General features: G+C 39.4%; 1 protein-coding gene across 3 annotated transcripts in view; it reads right to left on the bottom strand.

Annotated features, from left to right (window-relative positions):
• Positions 1-3,331: 3,331 nt before the first annotated feature.
• IFT81 (intraflagellar transport 81) overlaps positions 3,332-26,369 on the bottom strand; it is a 61,015-nt gene continuing 37,977 nt past the window's right edge. For 2 of the 3 annotated variants that reach the window (XM_030583142.1, XM_030583141.1), the window contains exons 12-19: positions 19,148-19,297; positions 17,378-17,506; positions 14,982-15,071; positions 13,184-13,270; positions 11,117-11,188; positions 10,934-11,019; positions 5,918-5,963; positions 3,332-4,896 (exon numbers count right to left, since the gene is read on the bottom strand). In XM_030583142.1, the coding sequence (XP_030439002.1) occupies positions 4,714-4,896; positions 5,918-5,963; positions 10,934-11,019; positions 11,117-11,188; positions 13,184-13,270; positions 14,982-15,071; positions 17,378-17,506; positions 19,148-19,297 (843 nt within the window). In that variant the 3' untranslated portion in view covers positions 3,332-4,713. Of the gene's footprint in view, positions 4,897-5,917; positions 5,964-10,553; positions 10,675-10,933; positions 11,020-11,116; positions 11,189-13,183; positions 13,271-14,981; positions 15,072-17,377; positions 17,507-19,147; positions 19,298-26,369 lie in introns of those variants that run through there. The other variant, XM_030583143.1, reaches the window with a different exon arrangement.

Below are 26,369 nucleotides of genomic sequence, written 5' to 3'. Positions count from 1 at the left end.
CGATGGTGTCGGGAAACTGCTGCTGCAGAACGAACATAGGGAGCACAAAAGCAGAAAAATTGGGTTTGTATGGGTCACACATTCAGGATCCAGAGGCCTCTTCCTCTTCATATTAAAACAAGTTTAAAATAGGCCAAATTTTGAGACTACTTAACTACCTAATTATTTGGGTGTTGCTTCATGCAGCTGATACCTTGAGAAATAGACACCTCCAAAGCTGACCCATGCGATACTTCCCTATTGGAGCATTCACATGTCCAAGAAAATTGTTGCGTTGTGTTACCCTTCTGAGGCTGGAACAAAGGCCAGAACAGAAAGGCAGCTGAAGAGTTAACATGGTTTCTTCAGCAGCAAACCTGCTGATATAAAGAACATAGGACTTACAGAGAACAAGTTATTTGTGGTGTTTTTTTCCCCATTTAAATCTGTGCGAATACAGTGCTAATGAAAGGTGCCAGATTTTCAGGCATCAGGTCTGTAGTTCTCTTTATCCACAAAGCAGATACAAGAAGCTTCCTACCCTCTGCCATACCAGTTTGGCACAACCATCTTCTGGTGGAGACACCTATGTTGACAGGGTAGCTTGGTCTCCACGGCCCTATCAATCCTGTGCCTACCTTGTTGTTGAGAATAGCTACAGGGTTGCCAAACTTTGCCAGCTGCTGCAGTGATTTAGGAACTGGCCTGATATTGCCAACTCACTATGCATACTTAACTGAGCTGAGGACAGCCTCCAGGTAGTAGTGACTTTCAGCTACTGCTGATCTGGGCCAGATATGGAACAGCGATCTAAAGGTGAAAGGCTCTGTATCCCATTTCCAGTTTCCCAGGCCATCTGGTCACCATAAGAACAGATTTTATATTACATATTGAGAATGATACTGTCCATTTTAATTAATCAGGACATTCTCACCATGAGGACTTTTCTTAACTCACTGAGCTGTCACTATTATACTGTACCTTAAGACAGACGCTTGCAGGGCTTTCTTAAGGAGACATCCTTAATAGGTTTTATATTTATTAGGATAATCTGTGCCAAAACATTTTTGAGTTGCTATTTTTAGAACAAAATGTTAAGGTCTTAATTGAACTAGATTTTTCTTCAGGTCTTTTTTTGTACTTTATAGCTACCAAAAATGTAACGTATTTAAACATAATAAAATACAGCTATGGAGCTCAAGCCTACAAACACTTAAGCAAGTGGACAGCTTTACATATGTAAATTGCTCAATTGTACTAATCACGTAAGTAAAGTTATATGTTTACATATAGTGTTTGCAGATTGAGCCATTTGGGGGATATTCTAATATTCTCCTCTGTTAATGCTCTAATAGAAGCAAAATGGTAACTGCTAATATTGACCAAACAAATGAGCATGTGAAATCCAGATGATAAACGTATGAACTGATCGGTTATGTAACAAGCCAAATAAGTTTGCTCATGCCCATTTCTGATTTCCCTATTCATAGTGCTTACTCATTTGGGAGTTGCCTGTAACTCTTGAAAAGGACATCCCTTGAATCAGTGTTAAGCTTGCATGACAAAACCATGCAACGCTATGGAACACAAACAGCCTTTAAAGTTGGATTATTTCCTGATTTAATTCTGGGTAAAGATAGGTACTAGTCTCTTGAATCAGTGTATGCAGTTGGTTCTAGCAACTGTTAGCAAGAGTGGTGTCTTAATAAGAAGACATTTTAAAAAGTACAGAAACACAGAATTTCACTGGCTACATTATTTTTTATTTGGATCTTCACAAGTAAAAGGCAGGTGATTTTCCAAGTTGTATTTGTAATCTCAGCTAGACTATTAATACTAATAGAGCAAAAGATAATAATCTCTTTCTTTGTAAATTACCAGCAGAAGAAATTAACTGTCAGAATCAGTCAAAGATTTTTGAATGCTCCCATCAAATCACTATCTGGTTGGAAAAGCCACTGAACAGAATCCATTAAATCCACATTAAATGTCCACTTATATAAGGGCTAAAAATAACTGTAACGTCTTTTTAGTTTTTCCAATTGTCTTTTCTTAATTATGATTTTCTGCTTCGCTTCAGCAAGTCATTCTGATGCTGTAAGAATGATGCTGCACTAATTAAATCAGTGTAACCATCATGTAATCTTAAATCAACTACCAGTAACTTGTTTTTAAAAAGAAAGAGACTCTGCTTTCAGGATAAAGCTGAAAAGGAAAAAAAATTACATCCAGTTGGACTGTACCTTACTCCTATAGATTTCAAAAGCATAACTCCTGCATAACTGGCAATGCCATATAAAAAAAGAGATGTCTAAATGATTGAGTGAATAATCAATGTGATTTTAGAGTCTGGGATTTTCAAAACTATTTGTTTCATGTGCACGTTTCTCCCTCATCCTCTCCCCTCCCCCGTTTTCTGTGGCTTTGGAGCATGTGTTCTCCTTCACCACTGCACATGACCCCTAAGGAATCCAAATGCCCCTTTTCTGGAGATCATCCCAGGCTCCCCCTAATATATCTTCTGTCTAGATGGCCATGCTATTCCACTGTTGATGACAAGCATTCAACAAGATGCCTATAACCCTTCCTCAAAAGGTCAAGTATGTAACTGCCATAACTTTCTTCAACTCCATTTGGCACCAGAGCACTGTAAATAAATAAGTAATAATTAATAACTACTGGGCTAGCAAGAGAAGAACCTAAAGATATTCCTGGAACTGGGTTTCCCCATACCACACAGTCTGCTGCCATTTTGTTGAGCTTGCCCCAGCACATTGTTTGATATAGTTTCAGTCCAGTGCCTTCTTAACCTTAAGACAATCCTCCTTTTGCCATGTAGGGCACTCAAATTGTGGAGGAGGCACATGGTGGTAATGAGGCATGCTCTCCCAGCTGCTTGTAAATCTACCCAAGGTCCGCCCCTTACACAGCAGGCTTCCCTCCAAACCCAGTGAAAATCTGCACAGGAGTTAATGCTGCTTAACCCTTTGCAGCTTCTACCTATCCTTGGAGAGAAGGTTAGTGTGTAGCTGTGGAGAAAGAGTCCCTTGATCTTTCCTGAAGGGGAAAGAGGAGCCAAGGGGCAGGGTCCCACATGGGGATGAGATGGGACTGTACCCCCATCTCCAGGCAAATCTTAGGGTTGTGCGGTATTTGAAGGCTTTGTTTTCTTAGCATGGCTGCAAATACTTTTTGTTGCCAAAGGCAGAATTTGGAAATAACTCTGTGAAGTGAATCTGAGTTTTTCAAATGCCTTTTTCTTCTAAGGCCCAGCAAGCTGCTTGCCTTTAATAATGACTGTTCAATTACTTCTATCAACTAAAGAAACTTTAGAAAAATTACAAAGCCACACTATAGACACCAGATTTTATTTTTCTTCTATTTCTGTTAAATATATTTAATGCAAATACAGATTAGGGAAGGGGTTCACACAAAAAGCAGCAAGTGGATGTATAGTTAAATATCAGAGAAGGCTAAAATACTTGCTATACCCAAAGTAACACTGAAGGTACTATTAAAAATTAGGTCAATTTTACTTCAAACAGGATAGGAATTTCCAAATGGCTTTTCTACAGGCCAAAAGAATTTATGAAAAGCAGTAAGAATTTTGATCTCCATGACATAACTCTATAGCTCTGACCCTTGTCTGTTTGGCCAAGGAGTGCACAGCAAAAATCAGGAGCGGTGAAGGAGGGTTTCAAACCATTTTTGCACTCCTCTGATCCTGGGCCAGCTGTGCACCAGATGGATCCCCTCATGTCTCTCAGAACAGTCTGAAGGCTGCCAGTGACCTCCAGGGACTATTCTGACAACTAGTCAGGGTGCAGGGAAGTCTTGTCCACAAACACTTTTCCCATACCCTAATTTATGTAGGAAGAATTGGGCCAGATCTACATCACTGGAGGATTGCCCCTACACTGGGATGACCCTCCTGTGGGCAGCTATCACTGCTTTAGAATCACTTTGCATAAATAAAGCAGCACAAAGCTGCCTCAGTGCAGGGGAAACCCTAGGCCTGTATTTCTTACTAGGCCCCAGTTTAAGTTTTCATGAGGGTAACATACAATCACAGGGCAAAGTTAGAAGACAGCACATATTTAAAAAGAGAAAAAAATGGAAAAAGCTCAGAACCCAAGTAATTGTTCTCAAATCCTGCTTCTGTCTTTGTGCCGATGAAGGGTCCGGCTGGCAGCACAATCAGTTTACTTCAGTTGTGTAAGGAAATTGGGAGTAGAGTGTGTGCACCTTTAGCATGGCATGGAGCTTGGTTCTGCAATGGCTCCATGCTTACCAGCACAGAGTGATGAATTCGGGCAAGGCAGGAAGGAGAGGGCCGAGCTAGGAAATGGGTGGACCAGAACTTCCTATCCTTCCTCCTGAGAAATGTAGTGTTAGGGCTACAGTAGCAGCTGAAGAGCAGCTCTACCAGCTTTCTATGGCCTTGGGAAAAGATTCTTTCCCATTGGTTTCTTTGGGAAGATCCATAGACTTTACAGTGAAATTCACCTCAGTGCAGAAGCCTCACAGAAGACCCTCCGTGTGACTTAAGCCGTTAACCTGGCACTTAAATAATATAGAGGGCTCTCTGCATGGGAGTTAATTTCAACTTTATATTACCCACTGAAAATAAATAATTTAAAAGTAACCTATGTAGAAACAGTGAGAAAACAAAGCAATATTCAACTGACTGATCTGAGGAAATGACAAGGTAAGAAGCAGGAATTCTAAACGAATTCATAATATCAGCCTATCCTCGCCACCTTCCTGAATGACTTGACCAACAGAAGTTTGATTTTGTTGCTTTAGAAAACACTCTCTCTTGCACTCCATCAGTTGCTCAAAATCCCGCCACATTTTAGCTTGCTTCATATTTGGTCCATGACTTTCCCGCACAGCTTTTTGTTTCTCTCGTAATTTCTGTTATAAACAAATAAAGTTACCGTATTTCAGATTTTTGGATAGGTTCAACATGACAAACGTTAGCTTATATAGGTAGTCTAATGTGAATAAAGAACATTTCCTTTCCGCTTGAAACATTAATAATATTCAGTTAAGTTCAAAAACATTCCTTGTAAATGGATATGCAGCATTCTCTGTAAAATCTTTGATGTGTGTGCCTTGTCTAATGTTAGTTTTATTGCAGCTCCTTGAAAATAACACCCCATTTTTATATAGTGCAACTTTACCCTGTTGTGTTCCCAATTTCTCTGTGGGGAGTCCCATTTGTTTTGTAAAAGTTTATTTTAAAAAATCAGTTCACTTCCAGACTGAGACACTGCATAGCAAGTTGCAGCCTGTAACGGATTCTGATCATGAAGTTATATATCCTGAAATTAAACTTTTACAAGAGAAACTGCAATTAATTCTCAACTGTAGTGACACAAACTTGTAAAATTCACTCACAAACTGACTCAAAGGGAAAACAAGAGAGGAAAAAGAAGACATTCTGGTTGAAATAGTATGGCTAAGACTCTCACTAGCCTGAACTTCACATGTGAATAAACTTGGACAACGGCTTTTGTTAACACAACTACACTGAAGATGTCATTAGCCTTTTCTAAAGATAAGACTGACAGCTCTAAAATTTATTGACTTCAACAGGTTGCTTTATATACGACTTCAGATTTGAGCTGGCACAGTTTGTTATATCTATGTTTCAGTTTCTTATCCAAATGGTTTACAGGGAATGTGCTGTTGTGTTAAGCTGTTTGACTATCTTTTACAAGAAGCTCATGCTATGCTCTGTAGGAAATCAAATTCTGTAGGGTAAGTGTGATATCTTTGCAGGGGATTCATTACTGATACCAACAGTAATGGAGTTTTCTGTGTTCTGCAATATGCTTTTTAAAAGGATGAGCACAGTTTTGAACATTGAACCTAATAAAAGTATGAACTGCAACATGTTTGTTCAAGTGAAAAAACCCAAACTCATCCTTACCTTCCCAAGGTTTTCTTGTTCAAGGATCATTCGTGTATATTGTTCTCTAAAGAAGGTACATAACAGAGTTATCGTAATTAATTCTAAGTAATAAAACATTAATTCTACAAGTGGGGGGAAAAATGGTAGAAAGTTTACAAAAAAAAAGTGGTAGAAAGTTTACAAGTATAGCCAGGGTGGGGATAGCATCAAAATCTAAGGGCCCCGAAATAAGAAAGTCAAAAGAGTGAGATGAAGAAACATCTTTATCATCAGGCTTCAGGACTTCTTTGACCCCCCATAATTGTGCAGTTGGCATAAAATGCTATTGAGGAATGGATAAGGTCACTGTTAAGCTTTCAGAGCAAGTTTGATTTCTGGGGTTCCCCACGTCAAGTCTGGGTACATGGCCCCTCCCGAATAATGCATGGTTGAGATCCTTTTTAATACTGCATTAAAGTCGTCAGTATTCGGAGACTGCTCAGCGTCATACTTCTATACGAAGGCCATACAGTGTCCCAATCCAGACTGCTTCGCTCATGGGAATAGTGTCATTGGAGCAAATAGGAAGAGCAGTGTTTGGTCTCATGTTTGACAAAACCCAACACTGGTGGCCTGATTTTCAAAAATGCTGAGCATCCTGCAGCTCCAATGGATTTCAATAGGAATTGCTGGGTGCTCAGCACTTCTGAAAATCAGGTTTTTTATTTAGGTGTCCAGAGGTAGATACAGGAGCAGAACTCTTGATATCCAATATTAAAAATCTTGGCCTGTTGCTGACATTGGTGGATGAAGCTATTCCCTTGATGTATGTGAAACCTGACAGCATGATATAATATGCAAATCATAACAAATTCTGATATGCTGTTATGCCCTTATTTATATATTTTTCAAATTTAGGTGAGATATTAAGAAACATGATCTCTTTTAAGAACCAAGTACGATGGTGTGTAACAAGTACACTTAGCTGCAGAGGGTTTGGGAGTTCATGGAACACAGAGTGGTTCAAATATCTAAAGAACTTCCAAATTTGCTCAGCATGGGGAAATCCTGGTTTCCAAAAGGATAAAACACATCAATAAACCACACAGGTTGTGCTAGTAAGGTATTATTAGGCAAGGGTGGAGGATCTGCTGTGATACATTCCCCATTCCCACTGATTACACCATCTTTGAGCTACAGTACATTCTTTGTATCTGAGGGGTAGCTGTGTTAGTCTGGATCTGTAAAAAGCGACAAAGAGTCCTGTGGCACCTTATAGACTAACAGACGTTTTGGAGCATGAGCTTTCGTGGGTGAATACCCACTTCGTCAGATGCATGTAGTGGAAATTTCCAGAGGCAGGTATGAATATGCAGGCAAGAAGCAGTCTAGATTCGGGGTATTCTATCTACTACCCAAGATCCACAAACCTGGAAATCCTGGACGCCCCATCATCTCTGGAATTGGCACTCTCACTGATGGACTGTCTGGATATGTGGACTCTCTACTCAGACCCTACGCCACCAGCACTTCCAGCTATCTCCCTGACACCACTGATTTCCTGAGAAAACTACAATGCATTGATGATCTTCCCGAAAACACCATCCCAGCCACCATGGATGTGGAGGCTCTCTACAGAAACATCCCACACACAGATGGAATATAAGCTGTCAGGAACAGTATCCCTGATGATACCACAGCACAACTGGTTGCTGAGCTCTGTGACTTTATCCTCATGCACAATTATTTCAAATTTGGTGACAATATATACCTTCAGACCAGTGGCACCACTATGGGCACCCGCATGGCCCCATAATATGCCAACATTTTTATGGCTGACCTGGAACAACACTTCCTCAGCTCTCATCCACTCATGCCCCTTCTCTACCTATGCTACACTGATGACATCTTCATCATCTGGACCCATGGGAAGGAGACTCTGAAAGAATTCCACCACGATTTCAACAGCTTCCACCCCACCATCAACCTCAGCCTGGACCAATCTACATGGGAGGTCCACTTCCTAGACACCACGGTACAAATAAGTGATGGTCACGTTAACACCACCCTATCCCGAAAACCCACCGACCACTATGCCTACCTTCATGCCTCTAGCTTCCATCCCGGGCACACCACATGATCCATCATCTACAGCCAAATGCTCAGGTTCAAATGCATTTGCTCCAACCCCTCAGACAGAGACCAACACCTACAAGATCTATGATACCCGCACGAGGAAATAAGGAAACAAATCAACAGAGCCAGACATGTACCCAGAAGCCTCCTGCTCCAAGACAAGCCCAAGAAAGAAACCAACAGAACTCCACTGGCCATCACCTACAGTCCTCAGCTAAAACCTCTCCATCACATCATCAGTGATCTACAACCCATCCTAGACTATGATCTCTCACTTTCACAGGCCTTGGGAGGCAGGCCAGTCCTTGCCCACAGACAACCTGCCAACCTTAAGCATATTCTCACCAGCAACCACACAGCGCACCACAGTAACTCTAACTCAGGAACCAATCCATGCAACAAACCTTGATGCCAACTCTGCCCACATATTTACAGCAGCGACACCATCACAGGACCTAACCAGATCAGCCACAACATCACCGGTTCATTCACCTGCACATCCATCAATGTAACATACGCCATCATGTGCCATCAATGCCGCTCTGCTATGTACATCGGCCAAACTGGACAATCCCTACGTAAAAGGATAAATGGACATAAGTCAGATATTAGGAATGGCAATACACAAAAACCTGTAGGAGAACACTTCAACCTCCCTGGACACACAACAGCAGATTTAAAGGTAGCCATCCTGCAGCAAAAAAACTCCAGGACCAGACTTTAAAGAGAAACTGCTGAACTTCAGTTCATTTGCAAATTTGACACCATCAGCTCAGGATTAAACAAAGACTGTGAATGGCTAGCCAACTACAAAAGCAGTTTTTCCTCCCTTGGTGTTCACACCTCAACTGCTAGAAGAGGGCCTCATCCTCCCTGATTGAACCCACCTCGTTATCTCTAGACTGATTCTTGCTTGCATATTTATACTTGTCTCTGGAAATTTCCACTACATGCGTCTGACGAAGTATTCACCCATAAAAGCTTATGCTCCAATACGTCTGTTAGTCTATAAGGTGCCACAGGGCTCTTTGTTGCTTTAGTACATTCTTTGAGCTCCATGCCATCTGCTCCTGGCTCCTGCTCTCTCAGCATAGTAGATGTGTTAGGGGCCGGAAAGGGGGTGGCTGGAGCATATTGTGCTCTGGCAACTCAGAATCATTCTAGCCAGTGCGTGAGACTGCTCTAAGCTGTTCTAGGAGCCAAACTGGCCTGGCTATTCCCACCAGATCAAAACGGCAGAAAGCCACCTAAAATCTCCTCCTTCCTATTAAGCTCACTGGATGTTACTTAGGCACAACTAAGAACCTGGCCCCAGGATGTGTTTTTTGTTTGTTTTAAGTAAAGCTGCTTATTGCAAAACAGTGATAAAGAAGAAAAACTCTTTTTTCATGGTAGTCTTTTTCTTTACTATTTATAATGATGACCGGAATGAATGCAACTTCATTAGAAAAAAACCCCAACCTTTTTTTTAGGGAATAAAATTAACTTTTCACATTCCTTAGTACTGACTGTATGGAACAGAGAATTTATATCCAATAAAGAGGGTCAGAATTAAGACTTTTTTGTTCAATATGTTATTAGGAAAGTGCTGTTCTATTTATGGTTCATTTTAGCTCTGTTTACATTCCAGTGCCCAGTGAAAAGACATACTCATTCTGAAAGGAGGCCTAGAAACTCATTTTCTCTCCCTATTTTGCATTTTGTAAATATCTGCATGTCAAAGCCTTCAGTATACTCACAGAAGGTCAAAATAAAATGTTTATAATTTCAGAGAAACTGTTACCTTATCTAGCTTCCTTTCTCATGTTTAGCAAAGGTTCAGTGAAACAGTGACAGGAGGACAAGTGGCAACGCTCCACTCAAGTCTTACTCCCAGTGCCCAGAATCCCATAACTCCACTCACCATGTTCCAATTCCCACATTTCCCCTACTTGCTCCTCTGTTTGCTCAATTACAGTTACTTGATTCCATGAAACCATTATTGACAGACGGCAGTAGGGTCTGCCATGTGCCGTGCACTTTCCACACACAATGGAAGATGCAGTTTCTGCCCTAAAGAGCATCCAGTCTTATAAAAAATAAGGGGAGCTGAGTGGTGGAAAGGGATACAACATACAAAGAGATGACACATTTGGAGGTTGGTTTGTGTTTTTAAGTTATATTCACTAAATTCTCTTCACCCTCAACTTGGCTCTCTCACTTTTCTCCTACACCAATTCCCAGTTTCAGTTCTAGTGTACTAATAACAGTCCCTCTGTAGAACATTTGAGTTTTTCTCTGCACTTAAGTGACTGGTTATTATTATTAAATATTTATACTGCAGTAGCATCCACTTGTGTCTGCTGGAGTAAATGGTATCAGGAGGGTACAAGGAGCAACACAATTCTTCTATGGAGCACAGGCACTCCTCCTTTCAAGCATCAATACTCGTGCTCGCTATCGTATCAGACTGGCAAGAGCTGGTCAGGATCTGAGAACAACATATGCTATACTACCTTGAAAAGGTGATGAATTTGCTGCTTCAGTGTGCACTTTCAGGAACCCCTGGAGGAAATCTGGCTGACTCTCTCTGTCTGACTCACCCATATTTCCTCCTTGGGCTTAGCAGCAGCAAGACACCTCTGCATCCAGATACCTCTGCATCCATCTCCAACGGGAACCTGGAGTTAAAAGCTAATGTCTAGCCTATAGTCTCCAACACAAAGGGAAAGGTTTTGAGTATGTTTGAGAGAACTCCTGGATATACAATAATATATTTTGGATGTAGGATACTTATTTTTTGAATTATTATAGTATTTTTAAGCTTAGATGGTGAATTCCTTCTTCCAGTTCAAATACCAATGAACAAATTTGTAACGTCAGGCTCAGTTTATAAAAATCCTCTGAATTAACACACAAAAGACAGATAAGAACATTTACCTAATTGCTTTTCTTCTGTCTTGTGGATCTGGGGAAACATATGTCTTCATCTCATCTTTAGCACGTTGAAGTTGTATTTCTAGATTCTAAAAAGAAATACACAGCATATTTTAGACATATACCATCTTTCCTACTTAAATATTCTCACCTACACAAGTTTAGACTTCTCTCTTGTGGACTTACCTTTTTCATGCAGTTAGTATGATGATAGCAGCTTTCTTCCTGAATACACTCCTCACGCAGCCCTTTTACCTCCTGCAGTATGAGAACAGTATATTCTATTAGGCAGTATTCTTGAAAGTCCCCAGCAGATGGACTGTTACTGTACGAAGAACAACTGGAAGTGTTTAGGGCAACATCCTGCCATAATTTTGTGTGCACAATTCTGACTGCAGTCAATGGCCCTGACATTCATGTGAATTAGCAATTGAATTCCCTTTGCTTATTGTGCAAAGCCCTGTTCACTGCTTTTGGCTCTAAATCTTTGAATTCTATAAAGATTACATCCATTTAAATTTGAGACAGTCAGCACTCATCAGTCATGCGAGAAGCTTTATAAGAAATTACCAAGAAGTTAAAAAAATATTTAAAAGATTTCTCAACCAAAAGATCTTAAAATTCTGCAGCAGCAAGTGAAGGTAATGCACATCACCATGTACTGTTCAGTTCTTAAATGATGAAATCATTTGTGTTTTCCAGTATTAAAGCTCCTTTTAAAACGGTAATGAAAGGATTTTAAAAAATCCCTTTGGCCCCTTAATGTTTTGTCTAGACTTGAATTTTCAGTCATGTTCTAACACGTTAATCGATTACCAGTTAACACGTTCAACTAACTTGATCATAATTTCTAACACACACACTTCACTTTTTCAGCTCACAAAAGCTTATGCCCAAATAAATGTGTTAGTCTATAAGGTGCGACAAGAACTCGTTGTTTTTGCTGATACAGACTTACACAGCTACCACTCTGAAACTTCATAAATGTGTTCCAGGACTCAAATCCTAGTTCTTATTAATGTCATAAGTGTTTGTGTCCTGGAACACATTTGTGAAATGTCTACATCAGAAGATACCATCATGTTAGCTAACACGTTAATTGACAATCAATTAACATGTTAGAATAGGACTTAAAATTAAAGTCTAGACAAAACTGTTAAGGTTAGTCTCCAGAAATAGAAACTAGACCAGTACAATGATGTTTATACTAGTATATCTGCATACACACTGGGGGATTGCACGAATTTAACTACATCAGTTTCTAAATTGATATAGTTAAAGCAGTTCAAAACTTGTGTGTATACAATCCCTGGTTTTGACCTGGTCTACACTAGGATTTTACCTCAGTAAAGGTACATCTCTCACAGATGTAGCATTTTAGGTGTAGACAAGCACTTAGACATGCAAGTATGTTTGTATATTTATAAAAAGTGATCTCTGTAATCTATCCAATATGTAAACAGACACATTTTATAATCATTTTTAAAATTCTCGGGGAAAACAATTACTCTGTATGCCTATGGATAGCAGCTGCTTAACATTTCATTACATTTATCCATTGACCATTGGTTTTGTTTTGCTAATTTAGTGAAAATGGCATTCCAGTTACATAAACATTTGAAGATTTCTTTTGGTAATAAGTCATTAACATTCAAACAGCCAAATGCTATCCTAGCAGGTGCTACATGAGTGAGCAGGGATTCTGGCAGATGCATCTTCTGCAAAAAGAATTTTGCTGATCAGGACAAGATTCCATTGGATGGGCCTGGAAGACCCACTCAATGCATTTGTAATGCTCAAACAGGAGATGTGTACAAATCCAGATGGCCCTAGGCAGTTCAGGATGTGTGGAGCTGGAAATGCATAGGTGCGGGGATATCTATCAAGTCACTCCCAACCTGTGTGCACTGGGGTCTTCCTTGTCCAGAAAGCAGGGTGAGTGTTTATCCCAGTTACAAGGGCATCATTCCGTGACATTTCAATGGGCGGTTTTATCCCTCCAATCCCCATCTCTTCTCTGGAACCCCCATTTTATAGATGGTGAAATGAGGCACTCAGAGGCTTAGTGACTTTCCCAAAGTCACACAGGAAGTCTGTGGCAATGCAGGAAATTGAGCCTGGGTTTCCCACATCCCACCAGTGCCCCACTCACTGGGCCATCCTTCCTGTCCAGAGACGGGGTAGGGGGAATTTATCCCATAATTATATATATTCTTCATAGAGTTTGTAAATATACAGTAATAACAATCTAACCTGTTCAAGTGTGGAGCGATTACTTTCTAAACCTGCTGCACAGCTGTCATACTGGACTTTTTTTTCATCACATTCTTGGGTTAATTCCTGGTGTGAAAAGGGCAAAAGGTCGTGTAAATGAAAAACTTCAGTCTAATAACATAAGGCACCTAAGCAATATAAGTTCTTGTCAATCTCACACTTCAACCTCAGCTACTGGCATACTCAGAGTGTCTTACATAAACCAAGCAGACATACAAGTAGAATTACAAGGATATCACTTCTAGCCCTGCATATTGGAGGATCATTAGTATAAACTACAACATAACATACAAGTTTCCTTTTTATATTTATATCCAAAGTCTTTAACATAGTGGATTCAATTTCTAAGTTGTTCACAATGTGTCAAAGGTTTTACTTGCTCTTTAAACATTAAGCTTACAAGATAGTTTAGATTATTAATTATGTTCCATGTAAATACAATTTTGTCGACCTTTATTTACATTTTAAAACAAGAATAGGTTGGCCTTGCAGAAAGAAGAAATTGATGTTGCATTAAAACTTTTTAGCAAACAATCAAGTTATCGTACTTCCCCGTACAAAGAGTACATATTGCTACTAAACCACAATTAGTTATCCTGTATTTTCAGACACGTTTTAAAATGAATTACAAAAAGAATATGTCCGAATCCTCGGCTGGTAAAAAAGGGGCAGAGCTTCATTTACTTTCTTGGAAGTGGGACAGTTTACCGCAGCTGAGGATCTGGATGACTTTTTTTCCTTTTTCCCTCATAGCCCTGTAGCTTTCTAAAGCCAATGGATAAAATTGCCATCTTCAAAGACTGGAACACAAGATGGTATCGGTGTGTTCAGCTACAACTGCTTAATTACGATGTTTTGGTTTGTGATGATGATGTCATCACCATAGAAATTACTGTTTTGAGGGAAAAAGCCTCAGACTGAGAGTATGGCTTTACTGTTGATTTTTAAGAGTTCCAGACCCCTTTGGCCACTTCATGTTGCAAACTGCTTTTCTCAATCAGAATTTCGCCACAGTTTACCTATTCTACACCTTCCAGCTTTCCTCCAAGTTGACTGTGGTCTTGTACTAGGTAAAAGAGGTTTGTAAATCATGTATAATTGTAGTTTTGCCTTCAATACAGCTGTAAGGAGGCTTTCATGTAACTACACGACAGTGTTATTTGTCATTAAAATCATTCTATTTTCTGGGGGGAAATCCCCAAGGTTTATAATTAAATGGTTTAAATCCACAAGCAGGGGTACTGGAACAATGTGTATAGTGTGGGTGCCGAGAGCCATTGAACCAAACTGTAAACCCTGAATATGATGGAAACCATTTCAAGTCAGGGGGTGCTGCAGCACCATCCGCACCCCTAGTTCCAGCACCTGTGTCCACAAGACAGTATAGACTTGTACCACCAGAGGATCTGGCTCTTTAGATTCCAACAACTAAGAATAAAACTTAAGTAACATGCATATTGCCTTAAATTTTCCTAGGGGCTCAACTCAGCCTCTAAATCTGCACATGCAATCAGTTTTGGACACAGACTTCTGAACGGCAGTTTACAGACAGGCTTATCTACAGACCTGATTCGCCACTTGTGATACCAGTTTTATGCTGCTGTAACTCTACTGAAACCAAACACAGTTATATTGGTATAAATCTGGAGTAAAGCAGGTCGCAGATTTGCCCCTGATTTCATGGGCAAAACATAGGTGATTTCTGAAAATTTGTCCCACTGCACAGACAGTTCACTAATGTCTATTACACAATATATTCCTAAACATTTTTACTAACCTGGCAGTTCTGCCGCAACTGTCTCAATTCTTTGATAATTGGAGCTAAGCTTGACTTCTTATCTGCCACCATAGCATTCAGTTTTTTTACCTGATATATGAAGAATAGGCATTACCTGAATATGCAATTAGTAAACCAGTGAGAATATTAAGAATGGGAGGTCAAAGAAAAGGAAGGAAAAGATATGGGGAGAAAATAGGTATGAGATGTGAAGAAAGGAACTCAATCATATATTATGTAAAACAAATGACAGGCAAATGATAACTAGGAAACAGTACATTTTATAATAGGGGTACCATCACAATCTACTTCAGCTCTGCTCTCATGGTTTGAATTTCCTGTTTATTCTGTATATAGATGAATTCTATCCTGCTGATTATGCAACCTAATATCTTGCTTAGGCTGGAAGTTATTCTGAATAAAGGTTTCTGAACCTTTTTAGTTCAGGTGTATGGTCTGTCAAACCCTGACAAGAACCAAAAAAATAGAAAAAGTTCTAGTTAGCTTCTAACATTACTTGCATATACTGATCTATAAGGTGGGCACAAAGAGAAAGCTACAAATAAATATATATTAAATAAGAGTACCAAAGCTTCTACTGATATTTTATAATGTTCTTCATCAGGATAAATACAAAATTACACATATTTACACCAAATTTAGTCCTCTCTGTCTAAGGGCAGGTCTGCACTATCGTGTAAGTCGATTTAACTTACATTGCTCAGGGGTGTGAAAAAGACATTCCCTGTGAGCGACGCAAATTACAGCGACTTAAGCACTCTCCACACCGGCGTGAGACACCCTCTGGCTGATTTAGCTTCCACCTCTCCTGGAGGTGGAGTAATTATGCTGACAGGAGAGTGCTCTTCCGTTGACAAGAGAGCTCCTTCACCAGACGCACTACAGCAGCACAGCTACACCCATGTAGCGCTTCTAGTACAGACCTGCCCCAAGACTGTTTCTGAAAACCAGGTATTTTGTACAGCATGTTATAAAGAGGGAGCATTTCCATGAACACAGGATCCAATCCAATGCCCACTGAACTTAATGGATGAACTCACTTCAATGGAAGTTATGTCAGGACCAATACAAATTGTGATCTAGAGTACAAAAACCTTTTAACAGAAATAGCTTTACAATGAAGTGTTATAAAGAGGGACCACTCTGTGCAGTAAAGATAGGAGGACCTCAAACATTTATGAAGTTCAAACCTCATTTAATTTATGGCAATCTCTTGCTTCCCAAGAAACTTGTGTAATCCTCTTGCTTTCCATCAATCTAATTCCAATCCAATCCCTAGTCCTTCTTCTAATTTTAAACTGGTTAGACACCCAGCAGGTAGTCTCTCTCCTGGATTCTAACGTTATATTTTCTGCAAATGTGCTGACAGGCTGGGGCTTCCTCTGATAAAAATATATATAAATCAATCAGAATACTCAATGTTCCTCTGACGGGACATTCCAGAGCAGGAAATCGCTCCTGCTCCAGAGCTTCCCATTACTGGTTCAATAACAATTAGGTTTTTGCAAGTACATTTATGATTGCTTTAGAAATTATTGCAAAACACTTTGAAAAATAGAAATATTTTGAAATTATGCTGCCCAACTGTTCAAATCATATCCAGCTTCCTGACTGAGAAGAATGCTTTTTCATTTTCATCAGTCAGTTTAAAAAGGGACCTGCAAAGTGTAAAAGAACAACCTATGCCCTTTTTTGTTGTTTCTTTACTACGTCTAAATAAAGAAGGCTTGAGAGGCTTTCAGATAAATATTTTTTCTGTGTGATTTTTTCATTAGAAATTCAAGTCCTGTCTTGTCAGCAAGACTCTATGATGAGTTAAATGATGACATCACAAAATTCATGACAGCTGAAAGTTGAGCAATAGAGAGGGGGAAGGGATTAATCAGGCTGTTTAAAACTCACAATGTTTTGCGTTTGTTAACAACTATATGATTCCAATGTCTAAATCACATTTTGGAAAAGGGAGTCTTTGTTAAGTTTCAATCCCATTCCATGTTTTCAATTAAGGTGCCAATACTAACAGTAGACAATGCCTGAAATCACAAAAATGTCAAACCAAGTAAGCCCAGAATTGATACCCCTGGTATTTCTAAAGGAAAAACGATCAGAAAACATTGTCCACGTACATACACATACTTTTGAAAAAGGCAGTCTTTGTACATCAAAAAAGGGCACACGCCCAATTTTACTAACTCTCTTGCAGGTCACCTTTGTAGCTGTACATTGCTCAAAAGTATATTGCAAAATGTATTTCTACAAACATACACTGCATTTTATTTTAAAACCTGTGCCAGAAATATTAATCCTGATTTTATTTTTTCTAAAATTAAACATCCAGCTTGCAGAAATACAATAGTTAAATTAGGAAAAATCACCATTTCAGACATGTTATCTAATGTTCGGCCCTTCATTTCATCCATCTCACTCTTTGCTGCAGATACTCTCTCCAACTCCTCCTGCGTGTAACTGTATCCAGAGATACCCTTCTTGTCCTCAATAGCTTGCTGTGGACATAGGAAACAAATACAAAATGTGAGGACAGGTGCTGGCAAACCATGGAGTGAGTTCTCTAATGTAAGTGAAACATTGCAAGAACGCTGAAAGTGAAGCTAAGTGCTGGAATCAGTTTATTTTAAGAGTGATGAAACTCTATGACTGCCATAAGAACTAACTAAAGTATCTGCCATTCTGTTTAAATGGTAGGTCAACAACTACTTTCTCCAAGACCTCTATATGGGGCTAATTCAAAGCGAACTGAGGTCAAAAGAACATTTTGCATTGACTTCAGTGGGTTTTGGATCAGATCTTCGATGCAGCAATTAAATATATAAAAAGAGGGATGCCTATTTTGGAGGATGTAATCTAGTAAATATAGCTAATTCTATTAAAAAAACTACTGTATAAATGAGAACAGAATACAGTATTTCTGAACTGTTTTGTAACTGTATTCTCCAATCGTATTTTTTTATAGAAGAAAATAGCTTAAAGTAATGCCTCAATATTAAAGCTACTTTTCCCATATATTTCTTCAAACTATTTGGGATGTAATACAGTAGAGAAATTATTCTCTTAACTATTTTTTATTCTGTTCACAGTTTTACAAAACTTTACCTTTTCAGTCACACAGTGGTTACAGTAGTTGATCATTAAATATGCAAAGAAATTTAAGTTAACACAGAATGTTGAGCGACGACTCAAGCAGTCATGGTAGACTAGTATGCAGGGCATTAATTCTCTAAAAGTGACACACATATATCAACTGCAAGTGGATCAGTCTTACAAAAACTCCATTCAACTCTAGTGGTTTTAAAAATATTAATCTTATAATATCTACAGCCACTTTGGTGTGGAGCATTTTACGGGGTTTAATAGCTGTATGGAGTTAGATGTAGGCTTTGCCTTCATTGCCAAAAAAGGTGTGTTTTTTACTGCAGGATAACTAATGTACATTATCTATCCTGCCATAAAATTCTAGTGCAATTAGAATGGATGTCTATTCCCTGGAGACTTGTATTCTGGACTCATGCATATTCAGTTGCCCTTGATTGGTGTGGGAAATGCTTTTCTTCTTGTTTAGTGGTAGAAGCTGAGTTTGGCTAGTTTTCAATTTCTGAGTAATACATATTCTCTAACTTACTTCAGGAACCACTGTGAAGTACATTTGCTTCTTAATGCATGGTTGTTGTTGCTGTTTTTAAATACTATTTCAGTATCTCTGACAGCTTGTATCTGTACCTTATTGTTGATAAAGTAATTTTAAAGCCCTCAAAATATACTAAAGCTTACCTTCAGCTAATTAAGGACCTAGTCCCACTTCTGTTAAAGTCAATAACATTTTTGCCAATGATTTCACTTGAGTGCAGGATTAGGCCCGTCATAGTCAAGAAAAAAAAAAGTATAGCTTGTACTATTGTCCATAAGAAACTATTTCTAGTCATGAAATATGATAGCTGAGTATAACTGGCAGATTAAAACAATTTCTATACCAAGCACGCTTTATCAGTGTTTAGCTAATAATAGTAAGAGAGCTTTAAAGATTAAAACACATTAAAAAATTCCAAACCAATTATGTCCATATCATTGTATTGATGGTTATCGCTGTGGTAGTGGCTAGCATGTATGGGAGTGGGAGAAATCTGCCTTACCAACTGTTGCTGAATAGCCTCATGACGTTGTTTTAGGAGTTCTTCTGTTCTCTGCAGAATACCATACTCGGCTGTAATTTCTGCTATTTCTTGACGCTTCTTTTTATAAAATGTGTTCTTGCTTCGAAGTTTATTAACATATCGTTTAAACTGAAATGAGACATAACAGGGATATTTGTAATTTAATTTGAATGAAAAAAATCGCCTTATCACACTTTGTAACTGTATACAATAAAATATCCCGTTTAGATAGCATTTAGCAGAGAACTGGAAATCAGGACTCCCAGGTTCTATTTTCTGCTCTGCCAATCACTCACCACGAGACATCAGGAAAGTCAGTTCCATTTCTCTATACCTCTGTTTAGCCATCTGGAACACGGAAATCATTCATTTCTACTTACCTGCCCCACTGGGGGGCTAGAATGGCTAACTGATGCTTGAAAATTTTTGTAGACCTTGGATAATAATGAAGTTAATATAATAGTACTTTGCACATACATGAGAATGCCTTCCATCCAACATCATCAAAGAGCTTTACAAAACTGAACTACATCCTTGTGAAATAGATAATCATTATTATTCCCACTTTAAATGTAAAATTAAAAAGTAAAATGAAGATGCATGAAAGTACCTAGCTTGTGAGCGAATTTCCCTGTTGAAGAATAATGCATAAACTGAGACACAGAGAGATGACTTGCTCAAAGTGACAAGACATTTGTGGCAGAGTTGGGACTAGAACTCAGGTCTCCCACTATGTATTCATGGACTTCAGCCACAAGATTGCCCTTCCTCTTCTAAAATGAAAGGCCCCGCCCCTGCACCACCATCATTCCACCCCTTCCCCAAAGTCCCACTCTGTCTTTTCACACCCCAGCCCTTCCCCCTTCCTGTCCCCATTCCAGCCCCTTCCCCAAAGTCCCCACCCTTGCCCTGCCTCTTCCCGAGTGCACCATGTCTCCGCTCCTCCCCCAACCTCCTGGAAAGTCCCTAAGTGTTGCCAAACAGCTGTTAGGCAGCGGGCAGGCTGGAAGCACTGAGAGGGAGGTGGAGGAGTGGGGATGCGGCACACTCAGGGTGGGTGGAGAAGGTGGTGAGATGCGGGAGCTTGGCTACTGGTGGGTGCAGGGCACCCGCTAATTACTCCCCATGGGTGCTCCAGCCCTGGAGCACCCACGGAGTCAGTGCCTGTGGCACCAAGCACTCTCTCTCTCAGGTGCTTGGCTGGCTGGTTCTTGCTCACATGCTCAAGGTCTAACTGATCACCATATGTGGCGTTGGGAAGAAGTTTCCCCTAGGGCAGTCTGGCAGTGTCCTTGGGTTTTTTGCATCTTCCTCAGCAGTGTGGGGTGCAGGTCACTTGTCTGGGTATGTCTCATTTAATTATTTCCCTGCCATTGCAGGGGCCTCGAGCACTGGTGCACTTCGGTTGCTGCCTCCTGTTCTCTGCCTGTGGCACATAATTGTCAAGTCTCCTGAGGGCTGTAATTCTTTGATCTGATTTCGGTTGGTGGGATCATGTGCAGTGCTGGTGGTGGCTTGTGACATACAGGAGGTCAGACTGGTGATCCCTTCTTAGCTTAAACTTACAGAGTTCTCAATTATGATGAAAAGGGCAGAAAAATGCTAAAAGAAAACTGAGACAGGCCATAGGGAAAAGATTCTTAATTTAATTACTGGTTGTAAGTAGTTAAAATACTGATCTCTTTTAATGTCAACCTCTGTGTATCCAGCTGAAGGACCGTCACATGCAGAACTAGCATAAAAGGCACACAGCTAGAATTAGTGAACAAGAGTTAAATTTTTGCTTATTAAAAAGTAAAGCATAATAATCCAGAGCCTTACAGATCATAACCTTTACTTAATCTGTCTCTCAATTCTTCCGTGTTCAACTGGATATACCCCTGAAAAATCAGGCCCATGGGGTCTCTTAAGTTAAACGCAGAAGAACTGAGGCTCTTTGAATTACTATTTTTTTAATGTAGTTCCTAAACTTTCTCTTATCTCTAAGTTTTCCCATTTATAAAATGAGGCTAGCTCTTATTGATACCCTTCACAGTGATGTTATGAGGCAAAAATCATTGACATTTGTAAAGTGCTTTTAAATCCACAGGTAGAGAGCAAGGAATTCCACACTAATAAAATACGCTATGATAATTTAGTGTAAAACAGGTTTCAAAATGTTCAGCTGGGATGAAGTCATTATTGTAGAATTAGTGCATTCTACTAACAAAGAATCACAAGAAAATGTCAGTAGTCCTAGTACCACAGATACAATTTTAAACTTTAAAATGAAGATGCATGAAAGTACCTAGCTTGTGAGCGAATTTCCCTGTTGAAGAATAATGCATAAAACTGATGTGACTACAGCCTAAGAACCCTTAGAGTAATTATGTTCTATAAAAAGTGTCCTGGGCAAAATGCCCAAATTGAAATCCACCCTGTTCATCTGCCATCCTGTGCAATATCTAGGCCAAAGCTTTTTCTATCTTGCTATGCTCCAGAACTATTTTTAAAGACAAAAGCTATAAACGTTTTTCGTGAAAGAACAAACCCACAAATTACTCAATGTGCTCTATGCAGATTGGACTATGTGTGGCTTTAGAATACCATTTTACATTGTGCGTATTACCTAGGACAAGGATAGACAAGGTCACAAAAGTCATAGCACTAACAGTAAAGCAGCAGTTTTGTAACAATAAAGACCTCAGTACAATTGTAATGTTATGGTTGCAAGTTTAAATATTCCATTAATTAGCAAAAGAAACACATCCTTTCAGTTTATACAGACTAGAAAAAAATGTTTTATCGCTTGTGCAAACACTGACTTTTCTATGGTTTTCAAGCTATTATAGAAGATACTTTTTTACAAAATAATCAGACATAATTCCAACTAACACAGACCAATATAACAAAAAACATAACATGGATTGTCCTCTTCTCTCTTGATGGAGCAGTTCCAGTGATATTTAATTTGGACAGTAGAATATAGTAAAGAATTATGTAAGAGAAGAAACATTTTTCACATGTGACTGTAGACAGTTGTCAGATCTGAATGACTTTCTGTCAGTTTACCCCAGGGTTGAAAGCAAGCTATAATTCTCCTCACTTCCATAACTACTTTTAAGGTCTTGAAAATAGCCTGAGTGGGAGACACAGTATTTGCATATTCAGTATTTTGCCAAGCACAATCTACTTAATAATGGAAACCAAAGGACCATGTTGATTAAAGAACTGATTCCACAGATGTTCTATTATTAGCGGACTGAGTCTGGGCCATATAATAAGCAACCAGCCAAAACCAAAAAAATTGATGAAATTTTCAGATAGGGACATGTGGACAGGGTTGCAACTCCATCCATTTTAGGACAAGCAAATCTGGCTTTAATATAGTGCAATCTCCTGGTTTATAAACGCATATTTTGGTTTTTACATTATTCTTGTTACATTAAACTTTAAAACAAAATATAAGCAATAGTAGCAAAATGACAATGTTCTGTAGATAATGAATCAAATAGCCTGGCAGAATTTCTACAGACTTAGTCTTCTCCACATGTAATTTAAAAACTCTCCGAAATCCAGGACCAAATTCAGTGCTAGCTCAGCAGGTGCAACTCCATTTAAATCTAACTGGAAAGGAGCTCATGGCAGACTTACCAGATCTGTGGCAGACCAGGTGCCCCCTAGCCCAGCAGCCATGAATCAAACCAAGAGATCCCCCAAATCAGGGAATTTATGACTAGTCTAATTGCAAATTACCAAGCCTTTCAAATGTGTGAAAGCATACTAGGGCATTTCAACTATATAAAAGGTTGTTACAAGGAGGAAGAAGAAAAACTGTTTTTCTTAACCTCTGAGTATAGGACAAGAAGCAATGGGCTTAAATTTCAGCAAAGGAGGTGTAAGTTGGACATAAGGAAAAACTTCCTAACTGTCAGAGTGGTTCAGCACTGGAATAAAATCAGTCCCTGGAAAAATCATGGAGCAGGTCCTCAAGAAATCAATTCTGAAGCACTTAGACGAGAGGAAAGTGATCAGAACAGTCAGTATGGATTCACCAAGGGCAAGTCATGCCTGACTAACCTAACTGCCTTCTATGAGGAGATAACTGGGTCTGTGGATGAGGGGAAAGCAGTGGATGTGTTATTCCTTGACTTTAGCAAAGCTTTTGATATGGTCTCCCACAGTATTCTTGCCAGCAAGTTAGAGAAGTATGGGCTGGATGATTGGACTATAAGGTGGATAGAAAGCTGGCTGGATCGTCGGGCTCAACGGGTCGTGATCAACAACTCCATGTCTAGTTGGCAGCTGGTTGCAAGTGGAGTGCTCCAAGGGTCGGTCCTGGGGCCGGTTTTGTTCAATATCTTCATTAATGATCTGGAGGTTGGCGTGGAGTGCACTCTCAGCAAGTTTGCAGATGACACTAAACTTGTAGGAGTGGTAGATACGCTGGATGGTAGGGATAGGATACAGAGGGACCTAGACAAATTAGAGGACTGGGCCAAAAGAAACCTGATGAGGTTCAACAAGGACAAGTACAGAGTCTTGCACTTAGGACGGAAGACTCCCATTCACTGTTACAGACTAGGGACCGAATGGCTAGGAAGCAGTTCTGCAAAAAAGGACCTAGGGGTTACAGTGGACAAGAAGCTGGATATGAGTCAACAGTGTGCCCTTGTTGCCAAGAAGGCTAACAGCATTTTGGGCTATATAAGTAGGGGCATTGCCAGCAGATCGAGGGATGTGATCATTCCCCTCTATTCGACAATGATGAGGCCTCATCTGGAGTACTGTGTCCAGTTTTGGGTCCCACACTACAAGAAGGGTGTGGAAAAATTGGAAAGAGTCCAGCAGAGGGCAACAAAAATGATTAGGGGGCTGGAGCACATGACTTATGAGGAGAGGCTGAGGGAACTGGGATTGTTTAGTCTGCAGAAGAGAAGAGTGAGGGAGGATTTGATAGCTGCTTTCAACTACCTGAAAGGGGGTTCCAAAGAGGATGGATCTAGACAGTTCTCAGTGGTACCTGATGACAGAACAAGGAGTAATGGTCTCAAGTTGCAGTGGGGGAGGTTTAGGTTGGATATTAGGAAAAACTTTTTCACTCAGGGAGTGGTGAAGCACTGAAATGGGTTACCTAGGGAGGTGGTGGAATCTCTTTCCTTAAAGGTTTTTAAGGTCAGGCTTGACAAAGCCCTATCTGGGATGATTTAGTTGGGAACTGGTCCTGCTTTGAGCAGGGGATTGGAGTAGATGACTTCCTGAGGTCCCTTCCAACCCTGATATTCTATGTCATAAGGTGCCACAGGACTCTTTGTCGCTTTTTACAAATCTAGACTAACATGGCTACCCCTCGGATACTTAACTTGTATGGTTACGTCATGTGGCTTTTGACTTAGCACCTCTTACAATTCTCAGTGTATCTGGGATATATGCCACAATCAGAGCAGTCCTGGGAAGGTCAGTGTATCATAGACGAACAGACAACATTTCTAAGTCTTAGTTCTTTAAAAACAATATTCTTAGGAACATAAACGGTGATCTTCATTCCCTTCTATGTCTTTGCTTCCTCTCTTTTCATAACACTGGCATACAATGTACTCTAATGCTCTATAAACTATTCCCGTTATATGTACTATACACAGTTTAGGGCTTGATCCTGCAAAGTGCTCAGCATTCTGGCCCCAATCTTGCAAACAGAAGTACATTCTTAACTTTAAGCACAAGTCGTTCCATTGACTTCAACGGCAGTACTAACATACTTACAGCTACAAATATACTGAAGTGCTCTGCAAGATTGAGCCCTTCACAAACAGCATAATTACTTCACATTTTCTTCTAGATTTCTTTCAATAACCAAAAGTGTCAATCATAAGTTTAAACAACTCACAATATTTGGTGTTTTTCTTTAAGATCCTGCTTGTGGAGTCATGTTATAAGTTTCTAGCCATCACAGTTGCAGAGAAAAGCCTGATAACCCTCAAGGTCCAAAAATCAAGCAGGAAAAAAACAACAAAATAAAATCCAAAATATTTATTTTAAAAATCTCATTATTTTTAAGCCAATCCCATGATTTTTGAGTGCTTGGGATTATAAGTTTATAAACATGATGGGATGTATTTTGTACTGATTTATCCTGGGCAGTTCCAGTGAAGTAGGAAATGGTGTAAATCAGAGCAGAACTTGGTGGCCTATCAGGGTTAAGTATTTTATTTTCTACTTTATCATTAATACTGTCATTGACTTAATATTTATTAATATTTAAAGATTTATTAGATAAAAACCTTTTATATGTTGCAAGGCACTAGTTTATTTGGGTATCCTCTATCATATAAACAGGAAAAAGAACAAAAGAATGGAGATTTCACAAACTCCTTACTCCAGAATTAACAGCAGCAAACATTGAAAAGATGAAAGGAGAGGCTAGTTTTCTTTTGAGGGGTGGGATGGGGTGAAACAAATCCACAAATTAATCCCTTACTTTTGTGGCAATCTTGTGGGGATATCATTTTGGATGCATCATATTAAAAATATTCCTTTTTGCAGAAAGTCAGTGTAGAAAACAAGGTATTAAATGTGAAGAAAAGATTTTAGCAGCGGTCATATCGAAAACCAACTAAATTATTAATAATTAAGAACACTTGGATAATATTAGGTCAATGTAAACCCTAAAAAGGGACTTTTCCTTCTGAAATTAAGAATTGAATGTGATTCTGAACAAGCAGTTTTGTTAATACTGGGACACTATCATTGTCTCAGTACGCCAGCCATAGAAAATCTTAGCCAAATCGGTATACTGAGAATCAAGGAGCAGATGGTTAATTTTCTAGCCAGTCCAATTAACATGATAAAGGCCTTGCAAGCAATTAAAATTCAGTCAGGGAACGTTCCTGGGCATGACAGGTTTTCAATAATCTTTTATCAGATCTCTGTGTCTGAGCCAGTATAGATATTTTTACATATAACTAATGACTCATATACTTAGGACAAACTTTTAGAGAGAAGCCAATTATTTTGGTATATTAAAAGGAAAATTATCCTACAGTCTGCTCATCAGACAGACCAATCACAGAAGTTCTTCATTAATGTTGACTAGCAGGTTTCTTCTAAGATGCTTGCTGCTGGGCAAGAAGGGATATTACAGCAGCCATCACTAATAATTTGTACCAATCCGAATATATTTAATGAAAGAGTGTTTCCAGTTATCACTGAAAACATGGAGATC

This window comes from Gopherus evgoodei, chromosome 13, assembly GCF_007399415.2.
Source record: "Gopherus evgoodei ecotype Sinaloan lineage chromosome 13, rGopEvg1_v1.p, whole genome shotgun sequence".
Lineage (NCBI taxonomy): Eukaryota > Metazoa > Chordata > Testudines > Testudinidae > Gopherus > Gopherus evgoodei.
The sequence above is the reverse complement of the archived record's forward strand: the minus strand, read 5'-3'. Positions and strand labels throughout refer to the sequence as shown.